Below are 18,454 nucleotides of genomic sequence, written 5' to 3'. Positions count from 1 at the left end.
TATTTACTATTACTATTCTGGTTAAATATATTCCCATGATTTTGATTGTATTTATGCGGGGGAGAGAGGTGAAATCTGAAGGAAAATTGTTTCTCTCAGAGTTGTTTCTTAGAGGAGCAGCAATACCATTAATTTAATGATAAAACTGACAATGAAGGTCTGTGACAATGAAGAGGACACAACAGATATCCAACAATGTTTGCAGTATGATAATATCCTATAAAGGTAATGTGAAGGTGTTAATAATAATGGACAAACACACAGAAGTTTCATGAGGTTAGCAAAGTCATGCGTATTTTGGCAGTAGAAAATGTGGTCCATCTAATTAAAATGGGAAGCAGGGGGACTTTGCTATTAGAAAGATATCAAACGGTGATGACGATGAACTATCTTCTATTTCTGTGTACCTTGCCTTTTTACCCCATTAGGGGCTATTGATCTATGTGCCCCTGCTTCTCTTCTAGTGCTGAGCTTAAGTGTGCTGCATTCTGATGCTATAGCCAGAGAGAGTATGAAGCATTACAGAATATCTGATTAGATATATCTTATTCCCACACTGTCTGCACTTTATCATGCTGAAAATACCAAGCCAGGTAGCGGTTGTATCTTACAGATCAGATGAACTTATTATATTAAGTGGTATATTTTGAAATGTAGTGCTTACATTGGACTTTCTGAGAAATGCAGCTGTATTTTGGACAGGTGTAAAATAACAGTACTAAGCATTGGCAAGTAGTAACTTGGAATTACTTCTGGAAGCCAATATGTACCAGGTAGTTCAGCTTTGTATTTAGAATTTGAACAACAATAAAAATCAGAATAAGTAGTTTTTATTCATTTATTTTTAAAGGAATTTAATTTGACATTTGTGATGAGACCTATTCAAAAGCAGAGGCCAAGTTCAGTTTTGGAGTTATTTGGTTAAAACCAACCACTCAAACAAACTGTAGTAAATATATTGTGGCTTTTTTGTGAGGGTACCATTTCTGTCCACGATTTCATTTCAGCTGGACAGTATGGAGAGTTAAGTGAAGCTTTTCAGTATGTTAGGGCTGCTCTTACAAGGAACAGGCATAAGAAGATATTAGTTGCTTCTTTCTTTGTATTGAAGTGCCGAGTTTATATGTTACCACTCTTCTTTTCCCATTGGAGTTTTTTCCTGGTGACTCTGCCAGCATTTAGGAATTAAATGTATGTTATTGCCATCACTAGTCATAAATTTTTTCTGGGCAAATGCAGCTCTATTTTTCGAGAATACTGGAACTTCTACTACTGGACTTTTGTTTTTTAACTTGGTCAAGTTAAACCTTTTGGTTAGTAAAGTTGACATGAAAAAGCTTGTAATCTTCCCTTTTTTTTGGGGGGGAGGGGTGGTGTTCCCTTTTGAGAGGAAAGAATGCATTGTTTCACAGATATCTTGGTTTGCCCTGTATGAAGGTGAGGATAACCTGTTTTGACTTTCTCCCTAGTGTATTGATTTTTGTGAGCAATTGTGAAGCAAACATCACATGTGGTATGAGCAGAAGACAGCAGACAGGGCCAGGCAGAAGAAAAGGACGGACCTAATCATACCATGATAGTGTGGTATCTTTTTTCAGGAGAGCAATTTAAATTAATCATAACAAATGAGTAGAAGCTTCATTAATGTGTGTTGTTCCTTCAGGTGCTATAAAAAAAAATTAGCAAAGATCTAAACAAAGATATTTAGTATATCAATTTACCAATATTCCAGAACTTGTTTTTTGTAATTCATATCAGCTTTTATGTCCAAATATTTTTTTAGTATACCTTGCTTGGACCGTGGCCACCATGCTGAGTAGAGCTAAATCCTTGGAGCCAGCAGATTTGTTGAAAGCAAAGTTGCCAATTTAACACACATATTTTAAAGTATGAGTCTTCCTCTAAAAATAACATCTGAATGCATCATGACTAGCTCATTAGACCCTTTTCAGATCTCAAATGTGGCAGCTCTATTTTTGCCTTCTGTTTTTTCCTTGAACTTGTCACACTATACTGAAACATTAAATGAAAGCAGAGGAAAGCTATCATCTTCCAATGTTCTTGCTCAGGGATTTGAGTGTCTGAGAAAGGGGAGCACAGGTGGGGTTGTTCCAGTCAGCCAGGTGTAGGTGGTCTCCACCTTAGGAGAGCCTTGGAGAAGGATTGACTCATGTAGCCACATCTTAGGGTTGTTGTTTGTTTTTTTTTTTAAAGAAGTTAGTCTTTAAGGAGGTGATTTAGGAGGATACTTAAGAACAGAAACTGGAACACTCAGGAAATACCAGTAAAAAATTACTTTTACATATATACATGTGTATATATATATATATATATATATATACATATATTAATATATGTACATATACACATACACAAACGATAATGGGTTCTGAAAAGACTGCTTAAATAAATTCATGTCCTGTAAGCATCCAAATGTAAGGCAGATAGGGTTAGCCTGAATCATCCTTGAATCTTAAAGTTATCCTGAGAAAAGAGGATACTATTACTTTAAAGTCACTTACTTCAATTGTTGATAATACAGAGCCTTTAATTTAGTAGTATTCTAAACAGTTGGAATACCAGAACAGTATGCTTTTGTTCCCCATTTTAAGAGGTGAAAAAGTTCAGAGCCGTCTTAATCTAAATAACGGCCTTTTTAGCTGTTCTCCATTTTGGAAAGTTCAAACTGCTGCTGCTTTCTACATTCTATTCTGACAATTCCAAAGTGCTCCTCCAAAACAATGGAAATCATATTTTTTTCTGAATTTATTGCAAGGGTAATAAATTTTTTTAAACTCTTTCTGTCCTCATAATGTTGCAGACTTTTTTTTTTAAAAAATCTGTATCAGAATTATAAGAATTGTGTGGAACTTCATAATTGCCCTATAGAATATACTCTTTATAGATAGTAATGTGGGATGGTATTTTCACATAAAAAGGCAGAGGTACGGGTGTTCAGGATACTGCTAAGTTCAGTTTCTTAGTTTTCATGCATTAAAATATAATTTTCAATATTTCACTGCTGTAGTTTTTGCAGGGTTTTTTAATATTCTTTCTTTATATGCAGAAGCTTTCAGTGATATAAAAACTCATTGCTTTATTTTGTTGTCAAAGGAATAGTACTGGAAAGGGCAGCAAAACTAATCCATGTGTCATTTTGCAGCAGTACACCCAATAAAGATGTAAATAATGTGTTTTGCAGCTCTTTCTAAAATGTCACTTAGACTTTTTCTGACCCTCCACTATGCTGTGTCGATTGATGATAACTTGGATTTCAATCACTGGTGTTAAGGCAGATGCTGGGAAGAAAGAATTTGCTGGTTACAAGTATAAGTTCAAATCTGGGCAACAGGAATTAATGATGCTTATCAGCAGGTGATTTTACAAAAACCATCTTCATACTGAAGGCATAAGTTCAGTATTTTTGTGAACTTGTGTAGTTAAGGGATGTATCAAGGCAATGTTTTACATGGCACATACTAAAAAGCCCTCATTAATTGTTGTATGTGAATAGAATCTGCAAAGCTGTACCTGAGCATCTAACCTCGTAGCTCTTATGAGACATCCTCTGTTGTGCCATGGATGAGGACTGAGATGAATTAGGTATGTTAGGGGATTCATTATTAATTCAGATTCCTATGAAGTTAATTTGTAGCAACTTTAGTTTTTTCAGTAACCAAAGAAGTATGCAGAACATGTGAGAATCCATACACATAATTATTAATTAAATTTGTTGCAGAAATAGGAAGTTTGTGCATGGTTTTTATTTATTTATTTTTTTTTTTAAATTTTTCTTTTTTGGGCATGTGTGAAAGTTACCACAGCACTGCTGCACACCTTTATTTGGAGAATCAGGGGAGAAGATGTGCTATATACACACAAGTATTAGGGCAATGTGCTTCTTGCATGTAGATTGAGTGTGGTCCAGCTGTGAGGTTCTCTTCAGTCTTCAACTCTTTTTTTCCTCTCCTACTTGCTCAAAACTTAATTTTTCTTTCATGTCCAATTACATCTTAAAAATGATGAGAGTTACTGAATTCAAGATTACAGTTTTGATTCTTACAAGAATTTGGATATGAATCTGGATGTGAAACCTTGCAGGCTACTCAGGAGGGAGTGTATGTTACTGACACTAACCTAGGTGTAACGCCTTGTGTTTCAAAACAGTTTAGTATGTCTGCCAGCAACAATCTGATTTTCATTTTTGTCTTCTCAAAATGTATGCAGTTATTACTGTGTGACTGGTATTTTTTGCTTTGCTCTACAAAGAGAAGATATTAATGAACCAAAGCATCAGTATAAAGCACTTCTTTCCCATGGCTTTATAGTGTTTTTAAAGTATTTATTTCAACTTGTAAACCTCAAGTCCACCAGTTGCTAGAGGATTAAGAAGTACAGATTCATGGCTATTTCTTGCATTATTCTACTATAGGTAGAATATTCTTTTGGTTCTCAATGCCAGATAAAATGGAAATTATAACCATTTTACTCAAGGGAATTTTAATGGCTTTTATTTAAAATTGACTTGAAATGTGGTCTATGAATACCATGGACTGGACCTTTGTATACATATACGTGATCTGTGTACTTATTAGTGACAAAACAAATTGAACTGAATCTCTGTGGAATAACTGACTTCTCATTTGAGCATACTTTAGTGATTTTGGTTGCGTTATTTTCTTTGTTAGGCTCTGCTCTCTAAAAGACTGTGTATGTTCTGGGTGTTCGATGGCATAGCAAACCCAGGGGTGATCACCCAGTTTGGTGAAAGTGTGGTGTAGAAGCACCTACTCCATTCTTCATTTTTTTCCTCGTGGCATACAACTACAGCCCTTAGCAGTTTTTTCCCCACTTAATTTTCTTAATGTATCCCAGTGTAACTAATACATGCAACAGGTGGTTTTGGAACAGGTTTTCAGTCACTGAGACTTTTTGGTCTGCTTGTCTTAGTAGCTCAGTTTCACGCATGCTCAAATGCTACGTGGTATTTCAGACATTATCTAATTTTTCCCTTTTATCCTAGAGCTCTTTTTAGTGACAGCATTGCAGTGTGTTTTTCAGTTGAAAATCTGTTACCACACTGAAAGTTCATGTGAGGGAACCCCTGTGTTTTTACTGGGAATATTTTATAGATATATTTGCCTTTTAGTATTATGGTTGTACGTAGTACATAGTATTGGTGTAAGCTAGATGCCTCTGTAAGCTTAGAGATTTTAAGAGTTTGAAAAAATTATAATAATGGCAGGTTTTAAGTTCATGCATTAAAGTTTCCACAAAAAACTTACAAAGCCAGTATTAAAATCAGTATGAATTTTTCTGATGCTCTAACTACTGTTTTCTAGAAGATATTACTCTTAGAAGGCTGAAATGCAGGTTTGCAGATGGTTTGTGAAATAGATATATAAAGATAATGAAGAATGTAAATGTCTTTGCCTACATATATGCCCACATGTTATCAGAAACTTGGACTTCTTTGTCTCCTAGGAATATACTTGCTTTATAATCTTCAGAACATCTTTCTGAAGAAGATAGGACCACTTCTTAACCTGATAATTACATAATGAAAATTATTTTCTGGGTAATTAGTTTTGTCAGACAGGACTAGGTCATCAGTTGATGTTAAGTAATGCTGACTAATTTTTATGTCATTGGACATCTGGCATTAGAAGAAACTAGTGGATAGAAATTTGCAGAATTAATGGAATACTGTTTATATTAGGAGTGTGATAACATGCAAATGTTTTGGAGGAGCCTGTTCCAACATTGCTTCTCAGTTGCTTATTGCTTCACTTAACAGAGCAGTCTGTTAAGTTATGAAAATATTGTTGTGTCAGGATACAATTTTGGGGCATACCAGCTACAGGCTAATTAATTGAGAATGTTGTGGAGATGATTTGTTTGTCATATCATACTGGTCACTGAAATCACAACTGATTGCTGAGTCACATTTTGTTGCCTGCACTGAATGCCTATGTGTGATTACATATGTATGTGTTTATGTAATGGGGGTAAAAATCTGCTGAACAATGGCATAATGAGAACTTCTCAATCCTAGGAAAAAGGCTTGAAAGGTTTGAAAATTAGGTATGAATTAAAAATTGAAAGTTCAATACTTTTTTCCAAAAATCGCAGTTCTAAGTCAAGTAAAAATACTAAATTTTAAACATCAACTGCAGTGATGATACCAAAAAACTCATTTAAAGATGCGGTGAAGCTAGTTTGTAAATAATATTTAAATACTTTGTTTTAAGTAAAGTAAAATAAAAATGCATGGACTAAACTGTATAAATTAGGTTTTCTTTTGCTAACATGGCTTTCTTTGTGTGAGAACTGTTGGTAACATTATGATAAATGAATAATGAAAGGTAGCAGGTTTAAGAAAGCATATTATTCACAAGCCCTGCTTTACATGTTGTTGCATTCTAGAGCATGATGATACGGTTTGCAAATGGTTACAAAGAGGAATTTTTTCTCTCACAGCATCCTTTATGCTTAATTTTTTTAAAAAATTGTCTGATTCTTGTCCAACTAGAGTAAAAATACTATGTGTTATCACACCTCTTATCACTGCTATTTTTTTCTCACATTAAATTGAATTGGGCTTGCATGTTCATTTTTAGCTTTCCCTTCATACGCACATTTTTCTGAGTTAATGTTTCATATTTATTTTCATTTTTCCATTAATTTCTTCCTCTTCAGGTGCAATCTAGCTCCTGTGGTGGAGTTTGCTGCCGATGTGGGAACTAAATCTGATTTTATTACCATGAACCCATCAGTTGTACAAAGAGCATTTGGAGGCTTTCGGAATGAGAGTGACAGAGAAAAATTTGTGCGTAGACTATCCATGCTGAATGACAGTGTCCTTTGGATCCCAGCTTTCATGGTCAAAGGTGGAGAGAAGCATGTGGAGTGGGTTAATGCATTAATCCTTAAGAATAAATTAAAAGTGCGAACCGCCTATCCATCACTGAGACTTATTCATGCTGTCAGAGGGTAAGTGTACGGAAAAGACTGGTCTGTCCTCAGCACAATTAAACTCATAATTAGAATTCCTAGCAGACAGAAAAAAAAAGATGTGTGTTGAAAGGAGCATAATGGTATTCCCCTTATTGATATAATGGATTGCATTTATGGCAAGTTTGTTTGGTAGATAACGCTGGCCACTCATTTAGCCAGCTCTGCTGCAAACAGCTGAAATGCATTAGCACAATAACTTCTCTAACTGCACTTTTGTGTGCAAAAATGTATCATCATTTAGTGATAAGCTAACCTTAAAAATAGTCTGAATTCAGTGTACAGTGGAAATGCTACATGTCTTTTTTGGGAAACAACTGTGAAGATAAAAAATACAATCTCTAAATAGCATCAGGGGTAAGAAACCAACCCTGAAAATAATGAAGCCTGGCAGCAATAATGAAAGTACTGAGCTCTTTTATAAAATATCTAGGATTTGGAGCAATCTTTCTCCTTTTGAATTTGTCCAGATGCTTGAACAATTCATAAACATTGACTAGAATCACTGAAAATGTTAATGAAACCATTTACTAGAAAAAAGATGTATCCATGTTTTGAGAAAATACTTTTCTTTTTAACCCCATAATTAAACAAAACTGTCAGCTGAAGGATCCAATGTATTTGTCACAACTGTATACTACAAGTATATTGAGCTATGCCTGAAAATTATTCCAAAGATGATGGTGCTGCAATGTGTTTGTACATCCAGTTATGACAATATGATAACATTCAGCTTGAGTTCCTTGAAATGTGCTGTTTGTGGGGTTTAGGGAGATACCTTCAAGTGCTGCTATTGGCTTGTACACCAGTTACTGATTATGTTGCCGTTCCTACTGTTACAGCAGCAGAGACAAGTTTAGAAAGAATGTTTGAACCATTATCCCAGTGCAGTACAAGAATAAAGCTTGGACATAAGTTGTTCAGCATATTCTGCCATGTCTCATAGATTTAACTGCTGCATTCCCTCTGTGGTGCACTTCTGGCACTGGAAAAAAATAATCTATTGCCTTGGAAATTAGGAAATCCTTCAGAAAACCTTTACTTTTTTACTGAGTTACTCAGTTTCATTTGACATTTAGACTTTCGCTATTTATGGGCCATGATTGTGTTGAATTTTGGAGTATTCAAAATGCCTGTGGTACATGGGTATAGTGGTTTGAATGTGTATATAAACCTGAGATTGCTTCCAGTTTGCAAGCAACAATTTTAATTTCCAGCTGCTAAATCTGGGCAAAATTATCAAATGTGAATGACAATTCAGAATGTGCAGTTTTTAAGCTGGCCAATTTGAAGGTCCTTTAGGGGGCTTTGTCTTAAAAATATTACTACTACCTACATAGTCTTTCTAAACAAAGCAGCAAAAGCTCTGCCATCTGAATTGTTGAAAATTTGGATTGAGCTTTATTTTAGATTATACCTAGCCATCTGTGTGGCTTATGTTGTCTGATGCGTGGATTCATCCAGTTTTTGAATCTGGAGTCTAAACTCCACAGTAAATTTAAATAGATACCAAGAGTTCTTTGGTTTAGTGAAACTAAAATTTTATTAAAATATGGAAGTATGGTGAATTTCGGGCCAAATCATTTAATATCCAATAATTACTATGTTAATATGGTTCCTGATTCCAACCCGACATATTTAATGCAGGTAGAGAACATCAAGGGTGCAGGTTCAAGATTGGGAAAGTGTTGTCTGTATTCCCTTCTATATGTATCAAACTGTAAAATTTTCTTCATTAGTCTATAGAGTATGTGGTGTTAGGCACTTTCTAAGGGCAGAACATAAAGTTTCTTAGACTTCTGATCTAATGTGGCCAAATTCTTTATTTCTAATGCAGTATCAAGTTATGTTAGAGTTTTATCTAGTAACAGGTCATTTTTGCTAGAATCACAGCACTGCACTGAAATTCTCACTCCTGTTCTTCCTTCTCTTTTAATGAAAGAAACTTTATGGGCAGTATATCGCATTCCAGAGTTGCTGTTGATTGGTCAAATTGCTGAATTCTGAGATAATCTTGAAAGCTTTTTTTTCTGTTACACACTTTTGGGGGTAAAAAAAAGGTAATGTGGTATTGGAAAAAGAAACTACTGTTTTGCTGGTTTCATGCTTTATAAAACTGCTGTGAGTAATGGATGCTCTTCTGTAGTCTCAGAATTTTAGGTTTTAAAACCAGATTATATACATGCAAAGTCCAGCATGACAACTGCTTTTTAAGTCAGTAGTATCATAAATCCCCATTGTAGTCAGATTTTTTTTCTTTGGTAGATTTAGATCAAGTAGTTACCTGTGATAATTTTTCTCTATTTTGCTTTTTCACTTCTTGATCATTAAGTTTTGAGTATGAGATTTTGAAAGTGTTTTGGGAGAGGTTGCATGAGTTTTTCCCAAAGTGTCCCTAAAAGCTAATTTATGGAACTTCTAATATCACTGTGCACATATTGACAAAATAAATGAGCCAATCAATACATGACAGAGTTCAAGGTGGAACTAAGATCTTTAAATTAACATCTTAACTGATTAAAAACATTTACTTGCTCTCTAATGTCACTGTCAAAAAGATTAATCATAAAGTAATTACAATGAACAAACCACGTAACTTTTTTTTTATTTACTTCAATGACTAATTTCAGAAACTCTTTTTTTATTAAGAAGGCTGAGATTTAATGCTGAACTATTTCATTAGGATTATTTCTAGTACTATTTTCCAAATGCAGTTATACTCTCTGAGGTGTAGAAAATGTCTTAGAGGGACTTGTCTCAGTAGCAGAGCTGTAATTGAGTGTGGATGAAACAGTAGACAAAAACAGGAACTGAGGCAGCTGCGATTAGAGTCCAGATCATATTGTTTACTTCTAGTGGTGGCAGGCAACCAAACTCAGAAGTAGGATCAGCAGGATGTTCTGCTGTGGATCCTGCCTTGAGGGTCCGTGGTGGGATTAGAATGGGTTCCTGAGACTAAACATCTAGTTGGTGCATTAAGTGAAGGTCAGTTAACTCCCAGGGCCTTGCACAGCTCTTTGTTTTTTGTGCTTCTGCTGGTGAATATTAGAAGATATCTGTTGAAGTGGCTGAGCACCACCACCCCCTTGCCCTGACAAGCAATACAGATTTAAAATACATTAGTTTTCTGAGAAGGTTTTTTCTTGTATTTCCTCTCTTAAATCCATGAAACAAAGTTCTCACGCTCATCTTGATGGGTAAGAATGTTTTCTTGGCTGCTCTTCCAACTGGAGCAATCCAGTAGGAAACTGTATATTTTGAACTATTAGTCACTCAGCAGCAATATCACTTAAATTGCTTCACATTAGATTCCTTCCTATCTTTTGGATATGGAGCAATTGTGGGGACATCCTGTGGGATTTGCCAGTGCTCTGCTTATTTCCTTCTTGATCCTGCCTGTGAAAAAGCAGTATTATCCTGCATTAAATGTAGCAGAACTCCACTGAAATCTCTTGAGTTTTGCCTATCCAGGGAGCATGCTGTGCCTATTTATGGTTACTTCTCAGTGGAGGGTCTTTTTTTTCTTTATAAGTGAAAGCAAACAGCTGTTCTTTGGATGGTAGTGACCTTTACCACACAACTTTACCACGCATCTTCAGAGTTTTTTACTCTGGGAGTTACAGAAAAAATACTTTAAGAAACTGAAACATGCAGAAATCAAGTAGTTCTCCAGTAGCTTTGTCCTGAGAAACAAGTACTGTGGGTAATCTATGTTGCCAACACTTGTGTTTTTTTTCTTTCTGCTAACAGACTTCCCTTTTCAGTTTACTGCTAAAATATATTTATTAAGAAAAGGTGTTTTAGAATGCATGGATGAATAAATCACCTGAGGAAAAAAAAAAAAAGGCCATTATGCTAAAAGTAGAATTCTAAATATAAAATGACTGTTTCTTTTGCATCATGTATATAAATATTTTAAATACTGGGAAAAAATTCACACTAGCTACTTTTCAGTGCAGTACATTCCTGGTTTTTATGTAAGTGGATGTTAAAAATAAGAGGTTTACATTATAGTAAATGTACCCTAGCATAGGGTATCCTTGGATTTGGCTTTGTTTAACTTGTACAAACAAATGGGAAGCCAGTTAATTTGATTTTAAGGACCTAATCTATTGTGTGAAATTGTTTGTCTAATCCCAATATCCTGTCCTATGCAGGGAGCAGGAAGTGTTTTTGTTCTTGAAGTGGAGACACTCCAGGGTTGACTTTTCAGTCTAGCTGAAACTAGCAGCTTCTTGCCAGAGCTGTAGCACCCCAACATCTCTTAAGAATATGCCCTAATATAGTTTAAAGTTTCACAGGATGAGCTTTTATTTCCTTTGCACAACTTGTCCTATTTTATCACATTTCTGAAAGATTTAGCAAGGTCTGTCAAGAGATATCTCACTTTATAAGAGAGAGTTTTCATTGGAGGCAAGCACGGTTGAAGCAGAGAACATGAAAGCAGAACTGACAGTGCACTAAACTGCTTTTTTTTTGCGGTCCATTCCGCCAGGTAAGCCAAGAGAAGTTTGTCATGATAATAGGGATATTTTTATCCTTTTTTGTTACACTTATTTGCCTTTTGACAATAAACTTCTGTAGGTTTTTTGTTTTGGGAGAACGGTTTCATCTCTTACTAAGGCAAATGTTTTACCCCTTATCAGTAATGTTTATGAACCTAACACTTGTAAAACTTACTCTTCCCAGACTGAACTTCAAGTTTCGACTAGTGGAGAGCAACAGAATTAGTCATAAGAAAAAATAGGAATGAAATTTTCCATTTTCAAGTTCTCTTGCTTAGGTTGTCTACCATGAGCAATGTCACTCTATCTAATGCTAATGACTCCTAGGACCTAATCAGGGAGTGACACATAATTTATTCATACAGTGTATTTGCAAATTTATAATATATTATATATATTATATATAATATTATATAAATATAAATTTATTTAAAAACTATTTTAGTACTTACTATGATTTTTTTTTTTATTTTAGATTTTTTAAAATTTGTTTTTCCCTTACGTAAAACCTGAGTTTCTGTAAATCATAAGAATGTGTTACAAATCCCATACTCCTGTAAAAAAATCTGTAGCTGTGCAAGTGAGAAGCAAACTAGAAACATTTTTTGTTGTCTGTTTTTGATTAACCACTAACAGGACTGGAATCCACAGAGAGTGATGCTGGCCATATAGTATTAACAGTATTAAGAATAGCTTCTCTTGTGATTTTTTTTTTTACACATGAGATGAATTATCTGTTGATTCTGGCTGGAACATGTATGCATGAGAAGATTGTTAGGTTTTCTTCCTTTTTTTCTTAACTGATGTTTCCAAGATAAGACAATAATGAAAATTCTGTTTATTTTTGTTTTGATTGTAATGCCTTCCAAGAGTTTTTAAAGATGTGTGCATTTAGTTGTGATCTTTCTGAGCTTCTGTGATGAGAAGAGGTTGTATTAAGCATTCAGCCAGTAACAGATTTCTTCATATGAATAGTTACTACTAAGGTAATGTGGAAATAAGCAAACAAAGCTATAGCTGTATGCACAATATGGTTTGGCCTTTTGCTTTGGTCAATTCAGGTCACTGGGCTTTTAGTATGAACAGTGCTTCAGTGAAATAATACACTGACACAAACATAAACAGTGTCAGTTTGGCTTAGTGTCTTCTGTAGCTGTGCTTCTTAATGCATATGAGCTCCTTCAAGAGTGTTTAAATAGATATGTTTGAAGTCTCTGAGTTCTTGTTGGTATACAGGGAGGGATTTAGGTGTTCCAGATCAGAAGCACTGAGAAGTGTCTGGGGATATTTTGTCTGGAGTTACCAAGTGCTAAGACTAATGGCTACTACTTTCCTGAACATTTGTGCCAAAATGTAGGTTCTGTGTGTTCTATTTGTGGGTAAGAAGCTGTTAATAACATGCCAGTGTTTTAGCTGTGCCTGAATGGCACTTGCACAACCTCAAAACTTCCCTGTTACCAAAGGAAATGCTGTGCCATCCAGCATCATGCTCAGCAAGCAATACAGCTGTGGTAGCAGATGAAGAAGGTGGGAGGCAGCTCTTTCATACACCTAGTAAGCTGTCTTTGTCTTAATCCCTGACTTCATTTGGTTTTGCTCTTCCTGTTCTCTCCCCACCCCACTGAGGAGTGAGGAGTGGGAGCATCTGGGCAGTGTCAGGCCCCCAGGTGAGGGAAGGAATTTGTTTATTTGGTACATAAGCTGTGTATAGGCTTTTAAGGGCAGCCTGTAAGCCTGTTTCAGTTTACATCAAATAATTAGAAAGTGAGAAAAAGGGTGAGCATACCTCTATTTCAGACCCTTGGGTGTCAGTGCTGACATGCCTGGTGTGATGTTTTAAGAACAGATCATGTTTTCAAAGAAAATAACCAAGTTGTCAGGTGGTAAATCTGGGTTCTGCTCCCTTGCTGTTAGGAGGCACACTGTAATTGAGGTGATGGAATGAGATTTGAAGTCTCTCACCAGTACTCATTTCCTTCCCATTCTAGACCAAAGTCTCTGTCCCTCTCCATTCTTTCTTGAATGTCTCTTTCAGCAAACGTTGCTCCTGTGAATCCTGTTTTTAGGTGCTAGGCTTATCCTTATCCTCATTTTTAGCCATGAGGATGTATCAATGCATATGTGGGAAGTTAGTGCTGTTTGGATTCCCATCATGAATTCAATACTGTAACACTGCTGTACTGAAGTCCTTTTCTGAGATCTCTCCTTCTGTCCTTAACAGGTGAATTAATAGGCCATAGGAAAAACTGGGAAAATAGTAGTTACTTGTATAATATGTGAAAAATAATTACTTTCTAACTTTTTTAAAGCAATATTTCTGTATAGAAATATCGTAATTCCTATACCTCATGAGCACTGCAAAAACAGCTTATTGATGTTTTCTACTCTATAGATAGTGGAAGCAAGTGTCACAATTTGCATTTTTGTATCATATCTTTAGTGAATAGTCAAAGAAAATGGACTTAGCAAAAGTTATTGCTTGAACTTGCTTTTTCATTTCCACATGTATTTGTACTTTATTGTCTACCTCTGGGATACAGGGGACTTTCCAAAGAAAATGAGTAATCATTTTCTTGTGCAAGAAAAGGAGACCTGTAAAAGAATCTGAGATAGAGCCTCACTGAAAACAAGTACAGTCCCTGGTTTCAGAACATTTTTGAGGCTCACAAGGTGGGGGTTTTTGGGGTTTTTGTTTCTTCTTTTTTTTTTTTTTTTTCATTTTGGTATGAGTGTGGGCACACTCACTAGCAGGATTGGCAGAAGGGAAGTAAGTGGGTGTTTCACAGTCATACTGAAACCAACAGATGGCACAACTTATGCTTTTATCAAATTATTTAGCCTCAGATGAAATGTAACATACAGATGGGCTAATGAGGCAGGAGAAAGATTCACATGTGGCACAGGCTTTACAGGTGAGGCCTTGCCTTTTTCACGTCTCAGTCCATAATGGACAAAGCACTGAAATGCAATACGGAAAAAGGTGGTTTACAGAACATAGCTCTCAATGACAAGAAGGTTGCAGAGAATAATCTCAGTGTTAAGTTTTATTTCCCTTTGCAGAGCTAGCAGTCATTTAAAAATCACTAAAGAGAAAATCTGAGGTCTGATAAAGACAAGATCAAGGAGGTAAGCCCTTCCTTCATGTTGCAGTGCACTCCCCTCCCTAAAAGGCATCCACTGGAGGGTGTGTTGGGAGCACAGCTGTGAGCTGTGCTGTGGAAAAATGAGTGCCAAGCAGATAGGGCAGCTCAGCCTGCTGCAGGAGTATTGCTGCATGCTGGTGCTGGAAACAAAATGCAGGCCTGACCCCTGGATCACTGGTGGCAATTGGGATTTCTGCTGCCTGCAAGGGGTTTGCTGTGGGTTTCCAAAGAGTCGGATTTGCTGTAGTTTGTGGGTTTCCCCCCCAGGGAAGCAGTGGGAGCAGGTCCAGAGGGATGATGCTTACTGGCTCTGGAGTCTTTTGGAAAATGAACTGGATGAATTCAGCAAAGAGAGAACAGGTTTGAGAGAATGTGGGTAGAGGAAGATTTGGTTCACGCATTTGTTAATGTCAGTTCTCTGATGTTGTTAGTAGCAAACATCTTTTCCAACTGGATCTGTTAAAAGAATAGCAGGCTTCTCACCAGCAAGGATAATACATAAAGACTGGTGACAAAGTTATGTCTCAGATTTCCTTGTGTTAACTCATGAGATTGCTAAGCCATCATTGCTTTTTTGGTATGATAATCATTCTCTGAAGCAGAGGTGAAAGAGAAGAGGAAATACGTCTTTTGTTTTCAAATTCTATAAACTTGTTCGTAATATGCAAGGCAAGTTCTGGGCACAGAATATCTGGGAAATGGGACAGTGTGTAAACACACTTTATTTCTATAGCATTAATGAGTTGAAGATCTCACTTCAAATGACTGTGAGTTACATGGTTGATGCTAACTTTGTAAAGCCACTGACAATGTATGAAGAGTTGTAAGTAGCAGTAAGACAGCTGAGATTTTGTTTAAAGGATTTAATCCATATAGTGAGAACTATTTCCTTTTAAAATAATTTTAAATGCATTTACACAACCTGGTTGTTTTGTCCTTATTAAATTCTGCTTTGTTTCAGTCTTTCAGTCTAGTGAAGTGGTTTGGCTCATGATTCCTTTTTTTCTTTATTTGATATATAACAGCAGTAATAAAGTGAAAAATAGTAGATATTTACCTACTCTATGCCTCTTGATGCAGTGCAGATTTAAAGTGTATGAAACCTGCATAAAGAAAATAAAGCAAGTTGTACAATGCAGAGGACGCATTTCTATTTTTTTTAATACTAGCCAATAATGGCAAAGTTTTTTGTCATTTTTCTCTATGCTCCTCTCATAGGTAATTGAAAGAGAAGGTGATGCAGAAGGCTGTCACATCAGAAACCAAGCTAAAGACAGAAAATCTTTGTGGAGTAAAAACATCCATTAATCTTCTTACTTGAAAATCACAGAAATTTCTCTTGAGATGTTACTGCTTGTAAAATCATTAGTTGGATCTGCAGCCTTCCACATAGGTGTCATATATTTGTTTCTGATGGATTGTAGAAGTGACTGAAAACAGTTTTTTCCTTGGTGTATTGCATGTTCTTGTGAAACTGGTTGATGGGTTTGGCAGAACTCCAGTCAAATCCCATTGCTATTTAATGGGCATTTTGGTTGGCATTGTTTGCAAAGAGGTAGAATTTAATAGGAAGTGATCAGTGAGCTTTCATTCATTCTTTAAAGGCACTGGTCCTTTGGCGTATGGACTCCTCTGTATTGTTTAAGTGTGCTTTTCATATTTAATGGAGTTTGAAAGGCAGTCTGACACTTAGAGTTCCACATTAATTTCTAATGCAGCAAATTGTTTCTGTTCAAACACATTCATCAACACATGATTGCACATGCTTCAGTGAATGCTTTTGACTAGTCAAAGGTTTTGTGTGATCTTGATCCTAAGGAGTAACTTCTGCCTCCTTCATTTACTGAAATAGTATGCTTTTATTTGTATGAAGCCTGTTTTTGTTGGTTGGTTAATTCAATGAGAACCATGATGATGTCTCACTTTTGAGACAAATTTGAGATGACACATTGTAATGAGTAGTCTCCTAAAGAGTTTAACCAAGCCCCCTGCACCAGTAGAAAATGAATACTAATAGAGGAAAGTGCAAAAAAAACCCGGCGGTTTATTAACAACAAAATGGCCTACAAGGTGAGGAAGAAAAACAACACCAAACCGTCAGAAGTCATGTTCTACCCCACACTCGCAGAGGAATGAAAACCCAAAAATGCCCAGAGAATGGTGGAAATGCTGGAGAAATGCCTCTTCCCCACAGGTGGTGCGGGATGGTGCCAGCTTTCACTCCTAGGGAAGTGGAGCTTCCGCAGAGGAATTCCAGCAGGAGGCAAAGCCCTGGTGTCTCTCTGGCATTGTTCTCTCCACAGCAATCGTGGGGGGTGAAACAGCTGGTCTGGAGCCTCTTGGTGTGCTTTTTCTCCCTTGGCTCCCTAAGGTGTAGGGCTGGAACAGGGGCAGCCCTGCTCCCAGCAGTCCCACTCCACTCTCAGACCTGCCCCTGTTGAGTTCACCTCAAGGCAGGTCAAAGATTCCTACTGCGGCTGCTCCAGGCCAGGGAAGGGAAAGGCTGCCTTGGGCCAAGCAGCCAAGCTAGCCAAACAGACCTGAACCTCACAGAGCCATGGAACACCTGGGAAATGAGTCTTCAAACATGCCCACCAAAAGCCCCAAAGCTCCCTCCTCCCCAGCCCAACACAAACACAGTCTTAGGTCTTAAAGGTACAACTACCATTTTTGAGCATAAAGCAGAGGATTGTGGAATAGACTATCATCATAAATCACCCCGAGACAGATCATAAAATCAATAGCTTTTGTATCTGATTCATCTGCTCTGGTTCATTGCACTGATCAAATTTAAGGTCCTGTAATGCACATTTTCTTCAATAATCCCTACATAGGAGACTTCTGTTTGTATTGATTAAATTGAAAGAGACCAGATTTTCTATACAGCTGAAGTTAGTCTAAGAAGCAGCATAGCACTGAACATGTTATTTTACTGTGCCCAGCCTGATATTAGGCATTCTTGACTTCAGCTGTAAAGGGCAGCTGGTACAAGCTGAAAGCAGGTTAAAACTGTTTATAGTCCAATAAGCAAAGAGCATCCTGACCATATTCTAAAATTTACAGGCTGCACTTTTCAACATGAGTTTCAGTATCTATGCCGTTAATGAAATGGTTTCAGATGTGGGCAGAGTACTCATACTGGGATCATCTTTATAAATTTTGCCCTGTTTCAGGACATGTAATATAATGTTCCATAGCAGGGACCAAAAAATCCCAAGCTGAGCCCCTCTAAAAGCAATTGACTCTAAAACACATTTCCAGTTGTAGCCCTACTTAAAATTTAGTTGTTTTCTTTTGCCTACATTTATAACTGTTTATTTTGTATTGGGCCCAGAAAGAAAATCCAACACAACTTTTCATACCAAGCTTTTTCTTTTTTAGGGTAGAGTTAACCAGGTCATCCAAGTTTTTAGAAAATAGTCTTTCAAGAATACAGACCTGTGGAATGGATGTTCTAGACAACAGATAAATTATTTTGAAGTGATAAAGTCAGAATTTAACAATTTGAGTGGGCCCTTCCATTATTGTCTTCGTAATTCACTACTATGCATAGTGGGCACTGCATTTTATTCTTCATATATTAGATCTTTCTTCTGGACGTGTCTGTACTTGCGTTGTTTTGAAAAGAGAGAAAACTAGTTAGATAAAATTTTTATGTTACAGAAATATATTCATTGGCCATTAGAATAAGAATAGATATTCCCTCAGCAGCAAAAAGTAGATCTAATGGTGAAAGCTGGAATTGGGGCAAGTTATTAATTTTAAATACACCTCTCCAGTAATATTCTGTTC

At 36.5% G+C, this 18,454-nt stretch overlaps 1 protein-coding gene across 1 annotated transcript in view; it reads left to right on the top strand.

The window, feature by feature from the left end:
• Positions 1 to 18,454, top strand: part of ST8SIA4 (ST8 alpha-N-acetyl-neuraminide alpha-2,8-sialyltransferase 4) — a 47,749-nt gene that overhangs the window by 17,606 nt on the left and 11,689 nt on the right. Inside the window, exon 4 of the mRNA XM_005533405.3 lies at positions 6,700 to 6,993. Coding sequence (XP_005533462.1) covers positions 6,700 to 6,993 — 294 coding nt within the window. The remainder of the gene's footprint in view (positions 1 to 6,699; positions 6,994 to 18,454) is intronic.

The sequence above is a fragment of the Pseudopodoces humilis genome, chromosome 4, assembly GCF_049639895.1.
Source record: "Pseudopodoces humilis isolate 2021_Gansu_Grassland_sample_001 chromosome 4, ASM4963989v1, whole genome shotgun sequence".
NCBI lineage: Eukaryota > Metazoa > Chordata > Aves > Passeriformes > Paridae > Pseudopodoces > Pseudopodoces humilis.
Note: the sequence above shows the minus strand (reverse complement) of the source record. Positions and strands in the feature narration are given on the sequence as shown.